This window comes from Microcaecilia unicolor, chromosome 6 (genome assembly GCF_901765095.1).
Source record: "Microcaecilia unicolor chromosome 6, aMicUni1.1, whole genome shotgun sequence".
Taxonomy (NCBI): domain Eukaryota; kingdom Metazoa; phylum Chordata; class Amphibia; order Gymnophiona; family Siphonopidae; genus Microcaecilia; species Microcaecilia unicolor.
Genome location: NC_044036.1, coordinates 325,988,984 through 326,006,969, shown reverse-complemented (window position 1 = coordinate 326,006,969; position 17,986 = coordinate 325,988,984). Strand labels below are relative to the sequence as shown.

General features: G+C 44.5%; 1 protein-coding gene across 1 annotated transcript in view; it reads right to left on the bottom strand.

Moving 5' to 3' along the window:
• Positions 1-2,097: 2,097 nt before the first annotated feature.
• Positions 2,098-17,986, bottom strand: part of SCPEP1 (serine carboxypeptidase 1) — a 40,039-nt gene continuing 24,150 nt past the window's right edge. Inside the window, exons 11-13 of the mRNA XM_030208379.1 lie at positions 11,935-12,072; positions 5,953-6,116; positions 2,098-2,561 (exon numbers count right to left, since the gene is read on the bottom strand). Of these exons, the coding sequence (XP_030064239.1) occupies positions 2,496-2,561; positions 5,953-6,116; positions 11,935-12,072 (368 nt within the window). The 3' untranslated portion in view covers positions 2,098-2,495. The remainder of the gene's footprint in view (positions 2,562-5,952; positions 6,117-11,934; positions 12,073-17,986) is intronic.

Genomic DNA, 17,986 nt, shown 5'->3' with positions numbered 1-17,986 from the left:
CATAAAGTAGCACATATGAGTTTATCTTGTTGGGCAGACTGGATGGACCATACAGGTCTTTCTCTGCCATCATCTACTATGTTACTATGTAAGCGCTGCGTACGTCTAGTAGCGCTTTAGAAATAAGTAGTAGTACTATGCAGATGGACCATTGGTCTGACCCAGTATGGCTATGCTTATGTTCTTATTCTAATGCCAGATAGTCAGTGGTTTAAGCTGGGTCAGCACAAAGGCTATCCTGAAACCAAGTAGAATGTAGAGCAGTGAGATTCAGTAGCTCTCTTTTCACAGTCAGTGGTGGGCACGGCTGAATGTGGGTGTACACAGCTAAGACACAGAAGAGAATTCAACACTGGCTGTCATTTGCAAAACAAGCAGACAGTGGTGTTCAAGTATTTGAAAATGTTCCTAAAAATAGGAGCCAACATGGATTGGCATTTTGAAATACAGATCTGCATGGGAACAGAGTTTACAGGAATCCCACGGGGACAGAAGCAGCGCTGCAGGGTTCCTGTGGAAGTGTAAGCTGCACCTGCACCAGCTTCTTACCTACCAAGTTCTTTTGAGTTCCACCTCCTCCTCCTCCTCTTTGCTTTAACATCGCAGATATAGAAAGTCTTCCATTAAACCTCTCTGATCCCAGACTGATGCACAGCTCTGACATAGACGCATGTGGTGAGCTCTCAGCACACAGTGCCAGCTAATCAGAGACGAGCCTTACATGTGCGCACCAGTGTTCCAACTTTCATTTCTTCCTTACCTGCAGTGCTGCGGCTCGAACCCAGAGAGCCAACCGTAATATATTGTGATATCCCCCTTCTCACTCAAGGTGACCTTGTTCACAATATGCAGATCATATGCAAATTAGTCTGCTACCCTTTCTCGCTCAGGGTGACCTGGTTCTCAATATGCAGATCATATGCAAATTAAACAGGTCTCACCAACTGCATATTTCTCAGGCAACTCTTTATTCCAGCCCCTGGGCACACTTCTTCTAGCTTAATACTTTATACTTTCATAGGTCTTCACACTGAGCCTCCCCACACAGATACATGGGCTCAGTACTAACTTCAATACTTTGGGGACTTTTAACCCCAGGCTTTGCAGCCTGCTTCTCTCAGTACTGGGACACACAGTCCTTCCTTCTTTGGACACACAGTCCTTTCTTTGAACACACAGTTCTTTACAAGTACTGGGGACACACAGTCCAACACTAATGCTTTAGGGACTTCTTACCCCAGGATTTTCAGCCTGCTTATCTCCTATGGACACACAATCCACCACAAGTCCATAGGGTTAGCCAGTATCTTGCAGGGGAATCTCTCTTCTTCTGCTGCCAGCTCACTTCTCTTCCTTTCACCTCTCAGGTGGGGTATAAAGTGGTTAATTAGCTACATAGGACCCAGCCCATAACCTCCTACACCTGTGGACCTCCCAGGCTCTCCCCAGTCCTAGCGACCTCCACCTATTCTCCTAGCGCCCTTTAGTGGCCTACCCCAGATAGGACAGCCTCATACTTATCACAATATATATATATATATATATATATTTTTTTTTTTTTAGGTACCATTAAATTCATGAGGAGGCACGTTACATTTCTGTTCCTGTGCAACTCTCTATTTTGAAGAAGTATTCCAGGACAGAGACTGAAGATGCAACTGAAAAGAAGTGCCTGCATCCACGAGCACCTTTAATGTCAGATGGTCCGTGTGTGTAACCACAGTGCCTGACCTTAAAGTTTGTATTAGATGTACTGTGAAATAGTTATCCTAACATGGTTCATGTAGCAGAATCCAGTAATTCTAGCTACACCATCATCCATTCAGAAAAGTACAGGAGCAGGGCTGTGGAGTCGGAAGCAATTTTGGGTGGAGTCTGAGTTGATAAAAATGTACCGACTCCAGTTTCAAAATAAAAACTTACATAATATGGTAAATTTAGCATTTTATAATTTTTTGTTCAGGCTCCTCAAAGAAATATATTCTGAGGTCTATTAGTCCTAATTTTGTACCTAAAGCAATATCCTATGTTTCTGTAATTAATCACATTTCTTTAGATTTACTATACATAGTGGAAGTCAGAGGCAAAGGTTTGGAGTGATGTTTGTGTGCACAACTTGATTTTATAGTGATTTTCAGAAACAAAATTGTCACAGAACATTTTCAGAAATTCTGTCAAGTTTTTAAAGGATTCATTGAACACTAAATATGAAAAAGTGGTCAGTCAGAAATTTTGAACATGTGCTCTAAGTGTGCGTATTTTGTTCTTTGCAAGTACAAAATATAAATTCGAGAAGTCCACACAGCTAAGTGGAAGAGCGGCTGTACTTCAATTTTAGTAACAGTTCCTCAAAACTGTGCGAAAATTAAAAGTCAAAAGCTTTAGTGCAAATGATCCGAATCTGAGTCTTCCCTTCTTAAATAGGATTAACACAGTCAACCAAATGAAAGCCTGGTGGTCCATCTTCTGGTTGTACCTGCTCACTATCTGGGGCATTAGGGCTCTTGATCGGTTACCATCCTCAGCATCTTCAGTGCCATTTCTCCTTCATCAGATGGTACCTGGGTAGAACAGAGCAAGCATTAAACATACAGCCATGGTATAGGCCAGGGATGCAGGAGTTCAGAGCTTCAAATGCAAACAGACCAGGTTTTCAGGATAACCCTTATGAATATCTGCATAGATACTACCTCCATTGAATGCAACTCTCTCTCATGCATATTCACCTCTACCTGTTTTCAAATCTATGCTGAAAACCCACCTTTTCACTGCTGCTTTTGGCTCCTAGCCACTACTCATTTGCCTCCCCCCTTGTTCCTTCTCACCCAGTACTTCCCTCGCCCTTAATTGTCTTGTCTGTCTGTATTATTTTTAGATTGTAAGCTCTATTGAGCAGGGACTCTCTCTCTATGTCAGGTGTTCAGCGCTGCGTGCGTCTGGTAGCGCTATACAAATGTTAATAATAATAATCTTATATAATAAAATTCACCCTCAACGTTCTGAGGACACTGACGTCACTTCCGTCATCAAAACGGGTTCGAAGGGCTCGTGGTGGTGAAGCCACCGAAATCGCCGTCTCGGGGCCCCGCCCTCGCGTCAAACGTGATGACGTCGAGGGCGGAGCAATGCGTCACACACCGAGGGCGGAGCAATGGCGTACGGTGCGTTCAGGAGGTGCGGAGCAATGGCGTCAGAACGACGAAGGGGTCGGTAGGTAGGGAGGGAGGGAGGGGGGGTGTTGGGGAGGAAAACCTTGCTAGCGCCCGTGTCATTTGCTCCAGAAACGGGCTTCTTTTACTAGTAAATAATAATAATTAAGGCTATCCTAAAAACATATTTGCGATACTGAGGTCTGAACTCCTGTATCCCTGCCATAAGCAGTAAAATCATAGGAATACTGCACTTTTACTACTACTACTACTAGCATTTATATAGCGCTACCAGACGCACGCAGCGCTGAACACGCATGGTGCAACTCTGACAAGTTTTCACACAACACGTATCATCACATTCATTGTTGATTTAATTATGAATTGATAATGAGTGTGACTGTTGGGCAGACTGGATGGACCGATCGGGTCTTTATCTGCCGTCATTTACTATGTTACATTAGAAGTTTAAATGTGAGCATTACCCGGGTCACAGTCCCTGCTTATAGTCTACAGTCTAAGAGACCAGGAATGATGAGGCAGCGTGAGGAGTAAAGGCCCATCCTACCCAATCAGATGAGTCAGCAGGAAGAGGAAAAATAAAGCAGTACAAGACCGGTGCTGGGTTTTCTGCAATCCAAACTCAGATACTTATGCTGTTATTTGAACTCATCTGCGTACTGCGTCAGCTAAAAGCACAACTCCTGGGACGTTCATGAAGGGTTTTATACCCAGGTGCTTTTACTACATAACTAAACCTGGGCTTCCAGTTCCTCCCATGTATGTAATAGCCAGGGAGGCCCCTGGTGTTCACTGAGAGCCTCACACTGCTGTTTAAGTATAGAACTCCAGCAAGGATGGAAGATAATGTGACAGGATGGATAAGCTGTTTGGTTTGCCACATGACACCAGTCATGCTCATGGACAGTAAGTTGGTAAGTTAAAGGGTTAGATGACGAGGGGGAGATGAGGATGTGTTTAGGTATGTGCCCCATATCTGGGACCTTTTCAACGCGTCCACCTCCCACCACTGCTGCCACCCTACCTCTACGGGAGCCCAAAGGGAATACAGCAAAATAGCAGCCTTGTCAAAGGGATAAGCATGGCAGGACTTGAGCACACAGATTTTCAAAGGGCTGCCGCAACTCCCAGAAGCCTGCAGCCTTAGGCAGACACCTAGCCTAGCAGTAGGGCAGTGGCAGAGAGGTTTTGAGAACAAGTCGATTCAGCAGAAGGGGGGCTCCAGAGTGAAACACTGCTTACAGGGTGGGGGGTGGCAATTTTATAACTGGATGCCACAAGTTAGGCGTTTAGACAGAACGCCGGGCATGAATTCTATAACAGAACCTGGGCAACAACATTATAAAATCCTAATGTAAGCCCAAAAGCCATCTACACCCCTACTACTACTAATCATTTCTATAGCGCTATTAGACCTACGCAGTGCTGTACACGTTATATGCAGGTACTTTCTCAAGTTTTTGTACCTGGAGCAATGGAGGGTTAAGCGACTTACCCAAGGTCACAAGGAGCTGCAGTGGGAATCGAACTCAGGTTGCCAGGATCAAAGCCCTCTGCACTAATCATTAGGCCACTCCTCCACTACGTTCAGACACAGTCACTTACGCTGTGTCAGCAGCAGCTGCAAATGCATGCTCTTAAATTAATTACATGCATAAATGCTGGCCCTGCCCATGCTCATCCCCTGGGAACATTTACACGCTAAGTGAGCCGTGTGTGCCATTTATAGAAAAGTGCTGAGCACACGATAACACTTTTGCACAAAAGTGTACATTTATCCATGCAAGTATTTATCCAAGTGTACATTTATCCATGCTATATTATTCTAAACACATACATGCACAAACAGCACCATTTACTGAATCTTGCCCCAACATACTGGCACTGGGGAAAAAAAAAAATCAGCACTCGGCACTCTTCTATAAAGGGCACTCCAAGATGAGTGCCTAGCAGGGATTCCCACACCCAACTTTGGGCATGAGGACGTAGTAATCCAGGAATGGAAGGTGGGCAGACATTCCTGGAGTCCTATAACACTGTGTGCATCTGACCTGCCCATGCCCCTCCCTTGGCCCAGTGGCATAGCTACGTGGGGACATGTGGGCCTGGGCCCCTGGGTTGGCTGGCAGGGGTCCTCAACCCCCGCCAGCTGAAGAATTCGTCCAGTACTGGTCTCCGGTGCCGCCGCTTCAGCTGGCGGGGGTTGAGGACCCCTGCCAACCAAGGTATTTGCGGCAGCGGTGCTTCAGCTAGTGGGGACTGGGGACTGGGGACACCCCCCCCCCCCCCCGCCATCCAAGATGTACAGCGGCGGCAGTGGGTGGGGAGTGGCAGGGCGGTGAACAAAATGTGCCCTCCCACCTTGGGCTCTGGCTACACCCCTGCCATGGCCGTACCTCCTTTTGGGTTGTAAGCTATGGGATTTATAGAATAGCAAGTGGCCAGATGTGTGTGCAACCCTAACTGGTACCATCTAGCATCAATAATTATTAGCGTGCAATTATTGATGCTAATGAGGTTGCATGCTTCTTTGGATATTTGAGCACCCTTTATAGAATCCAGGGGATGGTGCTTACATTTGTGTTAAAAGGCATGAGGGGGATGATTTTCTGATGGCAGCAAACTACCCACCCACTGTACTTAATGGTTGAAGCCTGCACCCACTTCAAGCTCCTTCCACAGCTTTGTAGAACATGCAGAAAGCTCTACAAGGCAAGTCATATACTATGTGTTAAAATGACTTAAACCTGAAGTTTTTAAGTATAAAAAGCAGTTAACGTACCATGTGCCCAGCCTTCAGAATCCAGTAGAAAGCAAAGTTTTCCCGGACCTTATAGAAAGCTGCTGTCTCGATGGATGTTGGAGAGAGGCGCAATGCTTTCCACTTCTGTTTGAGAAACTGATTCAGCTGAGGCCATTTCAGTTTCTTGACCCAGTTCTCCTGGCCTGTGCACAGACAGAAGAGATGTTAACTGATGTCTCTCCCCCTTGTGTAGGTGCCATTTTTTAGCATGATCAAAAATTGAGAACAGCATCTGGTAAGCACCATGCCACACATCTGTTTACAAATTACAGGATTAAAAAGGGTTCTGTAGCAGTTCTTGTTTCAGCATCCAAGAACCAAGAGCCGTACAGGCCACATCACAAGCCTTAAAAACGAGACTTGAGGACCTCACATGTATAACCCTAGAGAGAGAGGGGGGAGGGGGTACCTGGCAAATACCTGAAAGGGTAAAAAGATGGTGGTGGGGCACCGTCAAGGATTTGATACACCACTTCTGGAGGGTATTTTCTCCAAATGGGTTAGTTTTGCACATACTATGACAGGAATGACCCTCACTCTTAAGTCAGGTATGTGAAGTTAATCTCAGTCTCTCAAATTTACTGCTACTGCTTGCCGCAGTACTTGCATTGTGCCAAAAGAGCATCTTTCTGGAGTTCATAAGATGTAATATGTACAGGCAGCTTATCCAAGTGCATATGGAATTTTCTAAATCAAGCCTGTGGCACCCAAACACTGAGAAACTTCTGTATCTTTCTGACATGCATCTCGTAGAATTATGAGCACAGTCATGCACTATGGAAAGGGTCAAAAGGCCAGAGATTGATAAGCCTGCATGACTCTGGAATTTATGATCTATTATGATATCCTTAAGGGCAAGCAGGCTTGGGAAAGAAACTAGTATAAACAACAGGAAGAATGTGGTTTTAACATATTAAGGAAAGCAGATGGTGAGAACCAGATAATCTATGAGAAGGATAATTTGCAGAAAAAGTCATGTAAATCATTGTCTGAACCAAATGATACAAGCAGTCGGATCAGAACAGTATTTTAGAGACGCAGTCACAGTGAACATCTTTTCATGTAACTATACTGATCTCTCTTGAGAAACTATTAATTGTATCTGTATTTGATAAGTAAATAAACAACTGACTTTCTCATATGCACGTAGCCCTGGTTTCTTTTATCCCCCAAATTGTGGATGGCTGGTACATGCTAATTTGGGAAGGGGTAGTAAATAAATTACTTTTCTCATAAGCAGCAGCCTCGGTCTTTTATCTCTACAAATTGTGGGTTATTGGTATATGTAGATTTGGAGAGGTGGTAAAAAGACCTAAACATTTACACTGAATTAATTCAATCTTCTTGGTCTTGGACTGGACTGCTTTTTTTGGTATTTGAAGATCTTCCCTTTCTACACGCGATTCAGAGTAATTGCTCATGACCGACACCTCTATAATCAATGTCGTTCTGGTATTTCTCTTAGCACTATATTCGGTTCAGGACGGGGATGTCCCGGGATGATCGTTTTCCATGATTCTCTTAGGGCAGTGGTTCCCAAACCTGTTCCTGGAGTTACCCCAGCCAGTCAGGTACATAAGTACATAAGTAGTGCCATACTGGGAAAGACCAAAGGTCCATCTAGCCCAGCATCCTGTCACCGACAGTGGCCAATCCAGGTCAAGGGCACCTGGCACGCTCCCCAAACGTAAAAACATTCCAGACAAGTTATACCTAAAAATGCGGAATTTTTCCAAGTCCATTTAATAGCGGTCTATGGACTTGTCCTTTAAGAATCTATCTAACCCCTTTTTAAACTCCGTCAAGCTAACCGCCCGTACCACGTTCTCCGGCAACGAATTCCAGAGTCTAATTACACGTTGGGTGAAGAAAATTTTTCTCCGATTCGTTTTAAATTTACCACACTGTAGCTTCAACTCATGCCCTCTAGTCCTAGTATTTTTGGATAGCGTGAACAGTCGCTTCACATCCACCCGATCCATTCCACTCATTATTTTATACACTTCAAGGATATCCACAATGAATATTCATAAGAGAGATTTGAATGCAGTGGAGGCAGTGCATGCAAATCTCTCTCATGCATATTCATTGTGGATATCCTGAAAACCTGACTGGTTGGCGTGCCTTTGGGACCAGGTTTGGGAGCCACTGTCTTAGGATCATGATCCCAGTGCTTTTCCGGTACACTGATGTTATAATTCTTACAGAGTTTCCAATGAATGAGACGTGCCACCTTGTTGTGCCTTTGTGTAAAACTTTTCGCCATCAGCACTTCGCAGCCAGCCACGAGATGAGTAACTATTTCCAGCTCTTTCTTACAGAATCTACGGAGGTCTGTCCCATCAGTTTTTTCAACACTCGCTGTAAAGCATCTTGTACGTAAATCCACTGTCCTGGGCTGCAACTATCAATTGCTCATCCTTAGGTTTCAGTGTACCTCCCCTTAACAATTCATATGTCTGATGTTAATCCACAAATGGATCCTGGAGTAACATGTTGTATTTCCCGCTGTACTTATGCATCTGGCACTTCTTGTTTCTCCCCTGCTGATCCAGTTCCTTGAAGAGTTTTCTCTATTTATTTATTTATTGTTCACTTATATCCCACATTTTCCCACTCATGCAGGCACAATGTGGCTTACAAACATTAAATAAAATACAGAATAGGAAAACTTAGAAGAATATACAAGGAGTATGCAGAGGGAGAAGCATCTAACAGGGTGAACTAGCAGGGTAGGAGCCAGGGAGGGTGCATCAAGCAGCGGTATAAAGTGAGGAGTAGGTCTTGGCAAAGAAGTAGGTCGTCAACAACTTCTTGAAGAGGGCGTGGTCCGCTTGAGTTTTAAGGTGTTGCGGGAGAGAATTCCAGTGCTTAGGACTCCAATAGCGGACAGATGAGGCGAAGATCCTCTTGTACTTGACACCCTTACAGTTTGGGAAGTGAAGGTAGAGGAAGGAACGAGCGGCAGGGTTGGCATTCCTGGGCGGGCGGTCGATCAAGGGGTGCATATACTCCGGGGCAAACCCATAGATAATTTTATGGGTCAAGGAGCAGAGTTTAAAGGCAATGCGCTCCTGAACAGGCAGCCAGTGTAATTTGAACCGTAAGGGTTCGGCATGTGCAAAGCGTTGCTCTCTCAGGATGAGTCTCGCAGCAGTGTTCTGAACTGTTTGGAACTTTTTCAACAGAGAGGCCTGGCAGCCCACGTAAATTCCACTGCAATAGTCCAAGTGGGAGAGGACAAGCCAGTGGACAAGTGTGCGGAACAAATCTCTAGGAAGGAAGTATCTGATATGCCGAAGCCTCCACATGGCTGTTGCTTCTTTCACTTTTGGTACTGATGGATATTCAACCATTCCTTCTACTTGTCGGAATGCTTGTCCAAGTTTAATGATGGAACTGGATTCTGGACGTTTCCTTTCATATTTCAACACTTTTTGTGCACTGGGATCTGATGATGCCATTAGGTAAGCCTGGAGGCCTAGGATAGTATCTCGATAGGTGTAACCTATTTCCGAGATCCATCCCTCCTTTGGATCTAAATGTACATTGTACCAACGTGGTTTATGTATATTATATGCAGGTACTTTCTCTGCCCCTAGTGGTTAATAATCCGTTTTTTGCACCCGCAACATCGGAGGGTTAAGTGATTTCCCAGGGTCATAAGGAGCTGCAGCGAGAATCAAATCCAGCTCCCCAGGTTCTCAGCCCACTGCACTAACCGTCAGGCTACCGGGCTAGTAGGATACACAGCCCAGGACAGAAAGGGGAAGGCGGTAGAACTAGAGGACAAGAAATGAGATTGAAGGGGGGCAGACAAGAAAAATGTCAGGAAGTATTTCTTCACGGAGAGAGTGGTGGATGCTTGGAATGCCCTCCCGCGGGAGGTGGTGGAGATGAAAACGGTAACGGAATTCAAACGTGCGTGGGATAAACATAAAGGAATCCTGTTCAGAAGGAATGGATCCTCAGGAGCTTAGCCGAGATTGGGTGGCAGAGCCGGTGGGGGGGAGGCGGGGCTGGTGGTTGGGAGGCAGGGATAGTGCTGGGCAGACTTATACGGTCTGTGCCAGAGCCGGTGGCGGGAGGCGGGGCTGGTGGTTGGGAGGCAGGGATAGTGCTGGGCAGACTTATACGGTCTGTGCCAGAGCCGGTGGCGGGAGGCGGGGCTGGTGGTTGGGAGGCGGGGATAGTGCTGGGCAGACTTATACGGTCTGTGCCAGAGCCGGTGGTGGGAGGCGGGGCTGGTGGTTGGGAGGCGGGGATAGTGCTGGGCAGACTTATACGGTCTGTGCCAGAGCCGGTGGCGGGAGGCGGGGCTGGTGGTTGGGAGGCGGGGATAGTGCTGGGCAGACTTATACGGTCTGTGCTCTGAAGAGGACAGGTACAAATCAAGGTAAGGTATACACAAAAAGTAGCACATATGAGTTTATCTTGTTGGGCAGACTGGATGGACCGTGCAGGTCTTTTTCTGCCGTCATCTACTATGTTACTAAGTTCATATCATGGCCTCGTTTTCCAGAATCTCCTACTTTGATTCCTAACAAAAATTTCTTCATGGAAAGGGAGGTGGTAGAGGTTAAGAGCCTGGGAAGAGGTAGAGGATTCCCAGCTGCTGACAGTGGTCACAACCATCTTTCTGCAAGTGGGTAGACTACAGTTTACAGTTTATTTCTTGATATACCGCAAATTGTAAAACAAGAATCTAAGCGGTTTACAATAAAATAGTTAAAAAAAAAAAAAAAAAAAAGGGAAATATGACTTAACTATTTGACACATACTTACATATGAAACACATGAGGGAGAAAAGCAAAAAAGATAAAAAGGTCTAGTTTACAATCATTTCTGCTAAGGGTTGGGGGGGGGGGGGAGGGGAATAGGGGAAGGACAGTACCAGAATATGGGTCTATATCATTTACTAAATGTACATGTACATCATTTGCGTCAGGCAGAAGATGACGGATATGCCTGATTGAAGACGTAAAGTTTTTAGTGCCAAAAAAGGATGGTTCTCTCCTAAGAATGAGATGGAGGCTGTTCGAGACTAGAAGGGCCTCGAGATGGATCTGAAAGAGCAATTTTAATAAACTTTTGCTATTTACATGGTTGAAAACTAATAACACATATTCTGACTAATCTCATTACCCTGGGAAAAATCTTGACTACATGTTTTAAAAATTTTGCTATGACAGATTACTGTATACTAGAGGCCAACCAAATTTCGGTTTCGGCACTGAAAGCGGCCCAAAATTTGGGTACAAGTTACGGTCAAAAATGCCTGTGCATTTTCTGTTGACACAGAAACGACCCCCCGTCACTTCCTGTGATCACTCTCCACCCCTCTCAGGCCTACCTTAAGCAGCCCTGGTGGTCTAGTAGCATCTTCGGGGGCAGGAACCAACCCCACTCATTCCTGCTTAGTGCTGCTGCCATCAAAATGGGTACCGAGACTTCCCACAAAAGCCTTGCGAGACTGCAGCAGGAAGTCCTGGCAGCCATTTTGGGATTGGAACCAGCACGAGGATTGAGCAGGGATACTCCTGTACCCACTACCCACCAAAGAAAAGGTAGGCCTAGGAAGGGGTTGCTGCCAGAGGGAGGAAGTGGGGACAGATTCGGTTTCTGCCAAAACTGAGAAGCCAATTTTGGTTGCAGATTCGGTTTCGGGACTGGACTCTACTGTACACCTGCTCTGCCTCATGACCACCACTCCCCCCCCCCCCCCACCCACTCACCCACCCCCACTTAGCTGAACATCAGGATATAGGGTTGTTGTGCTTCAGATTTCTGCCAAGTTCTTTACAGAAACTTAAGTCATCCCTCCTACACCACATGGCTTAAAGAGCAGACGGCTTGTCTTCAAGATCTCGAGTTGGAAGTGCTTTGCAGTCCTCTGGCTACAGAAGGCAGGTCGAACACCACAGACAACAGTTTAAGGGAAGGCAAAAGGCAAATCCTTACCAACAGTGTCCACAATGAGGTCCAGTTGGCCGTTGTAGACTGTAACGTTGATTCCAGCTGCCAAAAGTTGGTCCACAGTGTCTATCGCTGGCTTCATAAAGTCACCCTCCATGTTTATAAAGACCTCGGAAGCCTGGGCTATTTTAACCGAAATAAAAATTGAAAGGAAAAATTATCTATCCCCTCAGAATGTGGCAGGAAGACAGAACATACCTGAATGTTTTAAATTTCCGTATTAATGGCCATGCTCTAAATTTCCCATTATTGCGTGAGCTCCTACTGCCACCCATTAGGTAGGCAGTAAGGGCTCACATGCTAAGCATGTGCTCATCAGTTAGCGTACAGCAATGTAGCTGCGCTGATTAGCACACATTGGGAGGTGGTGCTGAGACCAGAGAGGGAAGGGGGGGAGGTATCTCTGTCACACACACACACACTCTCTCTCTGTCAGTGTCTTCCTCTCAGTCTCACACACTGTCTCTCACACATTCAATGTCTCACACTATATCACATTCACTCTCTGTCACACAGTCACTCTCAAACACTGTCTCGATCTCATACACTGTTCTCAGTCTCACAGTCCGTGTATCGCACACATACTCTCACACTGTTTCTCACACTCTCTCTCACAGACACACACTCTCTCTGTTACGCACATTTATTCTCTCTCTCTCACACACACACACACTCTCTCTCTCTCTCTCAAACATACACACTCCGAGGAAAACCTTGCTAGTGCCCATTTCATGTGTGTCAGAAATGGGCCTTTTATACTAGTTGTGATATAATTTGTACCCTGATAACACAGCGTCTCTGTCCTGCTTCCAACAAGTTTCTGAGATGCCTATTATATCTACCTCTTTATTTAGTGCTATATACTCCAACTCTTCCAGCTTAATTTTTAGGCTTCTAGCATTTGTATATAGACACTTTCAAGTAGTGTTTTTTTCCTAGCATCTACATGCTGCTTTGAAGTTGATCGGGATAATTCGCATACCTTACTCTGTTCTCCCAGTAAACAGTCCTGGCTTTCTTTCACCATTATTGAAATCCCTCTATCGGGATTCCCTAAATGTCCTGTTTGAATAGTACCCTTTGAGGATACTCAACACCGAACCATGCACACCTGGGCAACTGTTGGCTCTCTCTCATTTTAGTTTAAAAGCTGCTCTCTTTCCTTTTTAAAAATTAATGCCAGCAGCCTGGTTCGATCCCGGTTAAGGTGGAGTCCATCCTTTTCGAACAAGATCCCCCTTCCTCAGAATGTTATCCAGTTCCTAACAAATCTAAATCCCTCATCCTTGCACCATCATCTCTACAACTACTACTTATCATTTCTATAGTGCTACTAGACGTACGCAGCCCTGTACACTTGAACATGAAGAGACAGTCCCTGCTTGACAGAGCCTACAATCTAATTTGACAATCACATTGAGACTGCGGAGCTCTGCCTGCTTCCCTTTTGGGTCTTGTGCGTGAAACACGGAGCATTTTAGAAAATGCTACCCTGGAGGTTCTGGATTTCAGCTTTCTACCTAAACCCCCCTCCCACATTTTCCTGTTATTGGTACCCACATGTATCAAGACAGCAGGCTCACCAGCACTATCTAAAATCTTAGAGGCGACACATGAGGTCCGCCAGCTTCGCACCAGGCAGGCAAGTGACCAGGTGATCCTCACGTCCACCACCCACCCAGCTACCTACATACTTAATGATCGAATTACCAACTACAACAGCTGTCACAACCCTTCCATCCTGGGAAGAAACTCCTGGAGACACGTCCTCAGTGTGAGAGGATATTATATCCCCTGGTGGGCAGGTCCTGGCTATAGGATTACTTCCTACTTCACCAGGGTTATGCTCTCCTTCAAGGAGACCTCCCTCTTCCAAGTATCTCTGTCTCCCTTAGCTTCTCCAAGTCTGCTACTCTAGTCTCAAGAGAACGGACTCGTTCGCTGAGAGTTAGGAGCTCTTTGCATCGAGCACACATATATAACCTCTCGCCAACTGGGAGATAAACATACATGCAACACTCAATGCAAAAGACTGGATTCTGCATCTTAGTGTTGTTTAAACTTAAGGTACTAGGATATTAAGATTAATATAAAGAACTTTAAAATTATATGGTGTGATTTATTTAATGTTTGCTTCTCAGAAAGTAATTCAATGTAATTAAAACTAATGAAAATTCCCTCCTGGTTATCCTAATTAGAATAATTCACTATTAGTCAAGACTATAAATGAAGAGATGTGCTAGGGGTGGGCAGAAACAAAGACTGAACTAGGCCCTGCTGTGCCTTCTAGTGGCTGTTAATGCTGTGGTTCAAGTTTTAGAAACTATGGGGGAAAGGGTAGGGAAACCAGTTAATAAAGTTTGCTTTTTTAAATTCTGTATTTATCAATAAAGCGAAGATACTTACCTGTCGCAGACATTCTCTGAGGACAGCAGGCCTTATATACTCACAAGGGGGTAACGCAGTGCTGCCTGGTCTGGACCTTATGACAAGCATAAGAACTTTATGGAGCGAAAGACATGTTCCACCACTCATACGAGATTCCCTTCCCACGCGAACGCGGTCACCTTAGTTGAGTATAACAGCAAAAAAAGGAAAAACAATAAGGGAGACAACTCCAAGGGGTGGTGGAGGGATTGTGAGAATATAAGGCCTGCTGACCTCGGAGAATACCTGCTACAGGTATGTATCTTTGCTTTCTCTGAGGACAAGCAGGCCTATCTATTCTCACAAGTGGGGAATCCCTAGCATCCAAGCTCACCAAAAACAACAAACACTGGTTAATTGAGCATCGCAATGGTGAGGACATAATGCAGATTAACCTGAAACAATCTGCATGAGAGTGCAGCCTAGAACAGAATAAAATGGGCCTAAGAGGGTGGAGTTGGATTCTAGACCCCAAACAGATTCTGCAACACTGGCTGCCCGAACCGACTATCGCGTCTGGTATCCTGCTCAAGGCAGTAGTGTGATGTGAATGTGTGGACTGAAGACCACTTCACAGCTCTGCAAATTTCTTCAATGGAGGCTGACCTCAAGAAGGCTATCGACACAGTTATGGCTCCAATGTTGTATACCGTGACATGACACGCTAGGGCCAGCCCAGCCTGGGTAAAAGTGAAGGAAATGCAATTTGCCAGCCAATTAGAAATGGTGTGGTTCCCCAATGGCGACCCCCATCCTGTTGGGGTCAAAAGAAATAAAAAGTTGAGCGGACTGTCTGTGGGGCCTGGTCCGCTCTATGTAGTAGGCCAATGCTCTCTTGCAATCCAAGGTGTGCAAGGTGCTTTTGCCAGAATGGGCATGAGGAAAGAATGTTGGCAAGACAATCAACTGATTCAGATGGAACTCAGACAACACTTTCGGCAGGAACTTGGGTGCGTGCGGAGGACGACTTTGTTATGATGAAACTTAGTATAAGGTGCATCCATCACTAAGGCCTGAAGCTCACTGACCCTACAAGCTGAACTAACAGCCACCAAGAAAAGGACCTTCCTGGTCAAGTACATCAGATGACAGGAATTCAGTGGCTCAAAGGAGCTTTCATCAGCTGGGTGAGATGATGTTGAGGTCCCATTACACAGGCGGAGGTTTGACAGAGGGCTCTGATAAAAAAGCAAACCTCTCACGAAGCAAACAACTAAAGGCTGTCCAGAGATGGGCTTATCTTCTACATGTTGATAAGTACTAATTGCACTAAGGTGAACCCTTAAGGTGTTGATCTTGAGAGCAGACTCTGATAGCTGTAAAAGATATTCAAGTAGGGTCTGTCTAGGGCAAGCATGGGGATCTAGGGCCTTGTTCTCACACCAGACAGCAAACCTCCTCTATTTGAAAGAATAGCACCTCTTAGTGGAGTCTTTCCTGGAAGCCAGCAAGACCCGGGAGACACCCTCCGAAAGAATCAAGGAAGAGAATTCTAGTCTCTCAACATCCAAGTTGTGAGAACCAGAGACTGAAGGTTGGGATGTAGAAGATGTTGGATTATTTGTAGTAAATAATTAGCAGATTTTAGTACACACAGCTTCAGCTTTAGAAATGTTAATTTCTTTCTTCATCTCTCTCTCATTCACCCCTGAATAATTCACTGCTGAGTCACTTTAAAGTTGAAGTAACAAAACATCTGTTTACTCACAGTTTGCAGTTAGATTATAATCAGACAGGCTTATATATACATATTACTATACATTTGTATTATCAGCTCCTTCCATGTGCTTAGATGGTAATGGATGCTCACACCACCATAGATCCTCTCATGTTAGGAGAGATCATGAGCTCCATGTGCTCCATGTGCTGCATGTGCTGTGTCTAACCCCCACAGGAAGTTGCATAGCTGTGTGACCTCTCTAAGTAATTCACATCAGAGGTCACAGAGTAATCACAGAGAAATAATAGGTGACAGGCAATGCATGTAAAATACAATTACATTCCAACAAACCCCTTCTCATGCATAACTGTCATGCAATTATTTATTCATACAAAGTCCAAGCTTTATACGCAGATTCACAAAATGTTCTCTGGGTAACGGTTTGGTCATGATGTCAGCTGTCATCTCACTGGTGTGACAATAGTGTAGACTGATGACCCCTTCTTTTGCCAACTCTCGCACGTTGTGGTATTTCGTTGCGATGTGCTTGGTGCGTGACTGAACCTTGTCATTCTGTGACAGTCGGATGCAGCTCTGATTATCTTCCATTATCTGGATTGGTCTCTTTTCAGCTATTCCAAAATCCAGCAAAAGTTTTTCAATCCACATCAGTTCTCTGCACGCTTCCGATACAGCCACATATTCAGCTTCTGTAGAAGACAAACTCACAATACTTTGTTTATGACTGGCCCATGAAATTTGTACATTTCCATACATAAACACATATCCACTTGTGGATTTATAATCAGAATGATCCCCTGCCCAATCTGAATCACAGTAACATATTAGTTTTGGATTACTATTGGCTGAAATCTTTAATTTACAATCAATGGTACCCTTTAAATACCTTACCATCCTTTTAACTGCAGTCCAATCTGATTTGGTAGGTGAGCTGACCCTTCTGCTCAAAATTCCTACTGCATTTGCTATATCAGCCCTGTATGTGGTAGCTAGATATAAAAGCTTACCTATTGCTGATCTATATTGGATGTTATCTGGTAAAGGTTCTCTTACTGTTTCATCCTTCAGAAAATCAGTGATCATGGGAGTGCTTACAACTTGGGCATCTTGCATACCTAAACTTTCAATAAGCTCATTTATTTTCTGCTTCTGGCTTAGAAGATAAGAACCATCATTTTGTTTCTCAATTTCTATACCAAGATAGTATGACACATTTCCAAGTTCTTTTATCTCAACATTGAGGTTTAAACACTTTACAATGTCCTTGTACTCTTGCTCACTTTTGCTTGCAATGAGCAGATCATCAACAAAAGCTAAAATGTATGCATATTGTCCATTTGTGCACCTAGTGTACAAGCATTTATCTGCTTCACCTTGCTTAAATCCTAAATTTGTCAATATTTCATGCAATTTGTCATTCCAACATTTTGCACTTTGCTTTAATCCATAAAGACCTTTGTTTAATTTACACACTAGCTGTCTTTGTTTTGTATTTATGAAACCTGTTGGCTGTTCCATGTACAAGTCTTCAGTTATATCTCCGTGAAGAAACGCTGTTTTCACATCAATGTGGTTGACTTGCATGCCTTTTGAGACTGCAATGCTCAGAAGTGTTCTTATTGTCGTGTGTTTCACTACAGGTGCAAACACTTCATCAAAATCTTCTCCATATTTTGAAGATATCCCTTTGCGATAATCTGGCTTTATACCTTTCCACTTTTCCTTGTGCATTCCTTTTTAACTTGAATACCCATTTGCATCCTATAGCTTTCTTGCCAGGAGGTAATTTTGTAAGAATCCAAGTATTATTTTTATCCAATGCATCAATTTCTTCTTGTGCAGCTTTATGCCATTCAGCAGCTTCTTCTGCTGGCATTTTCTCAATCTCATCCCATGTTAAGGGCTCTTGAGCTTCTGCTGACTTTGTTA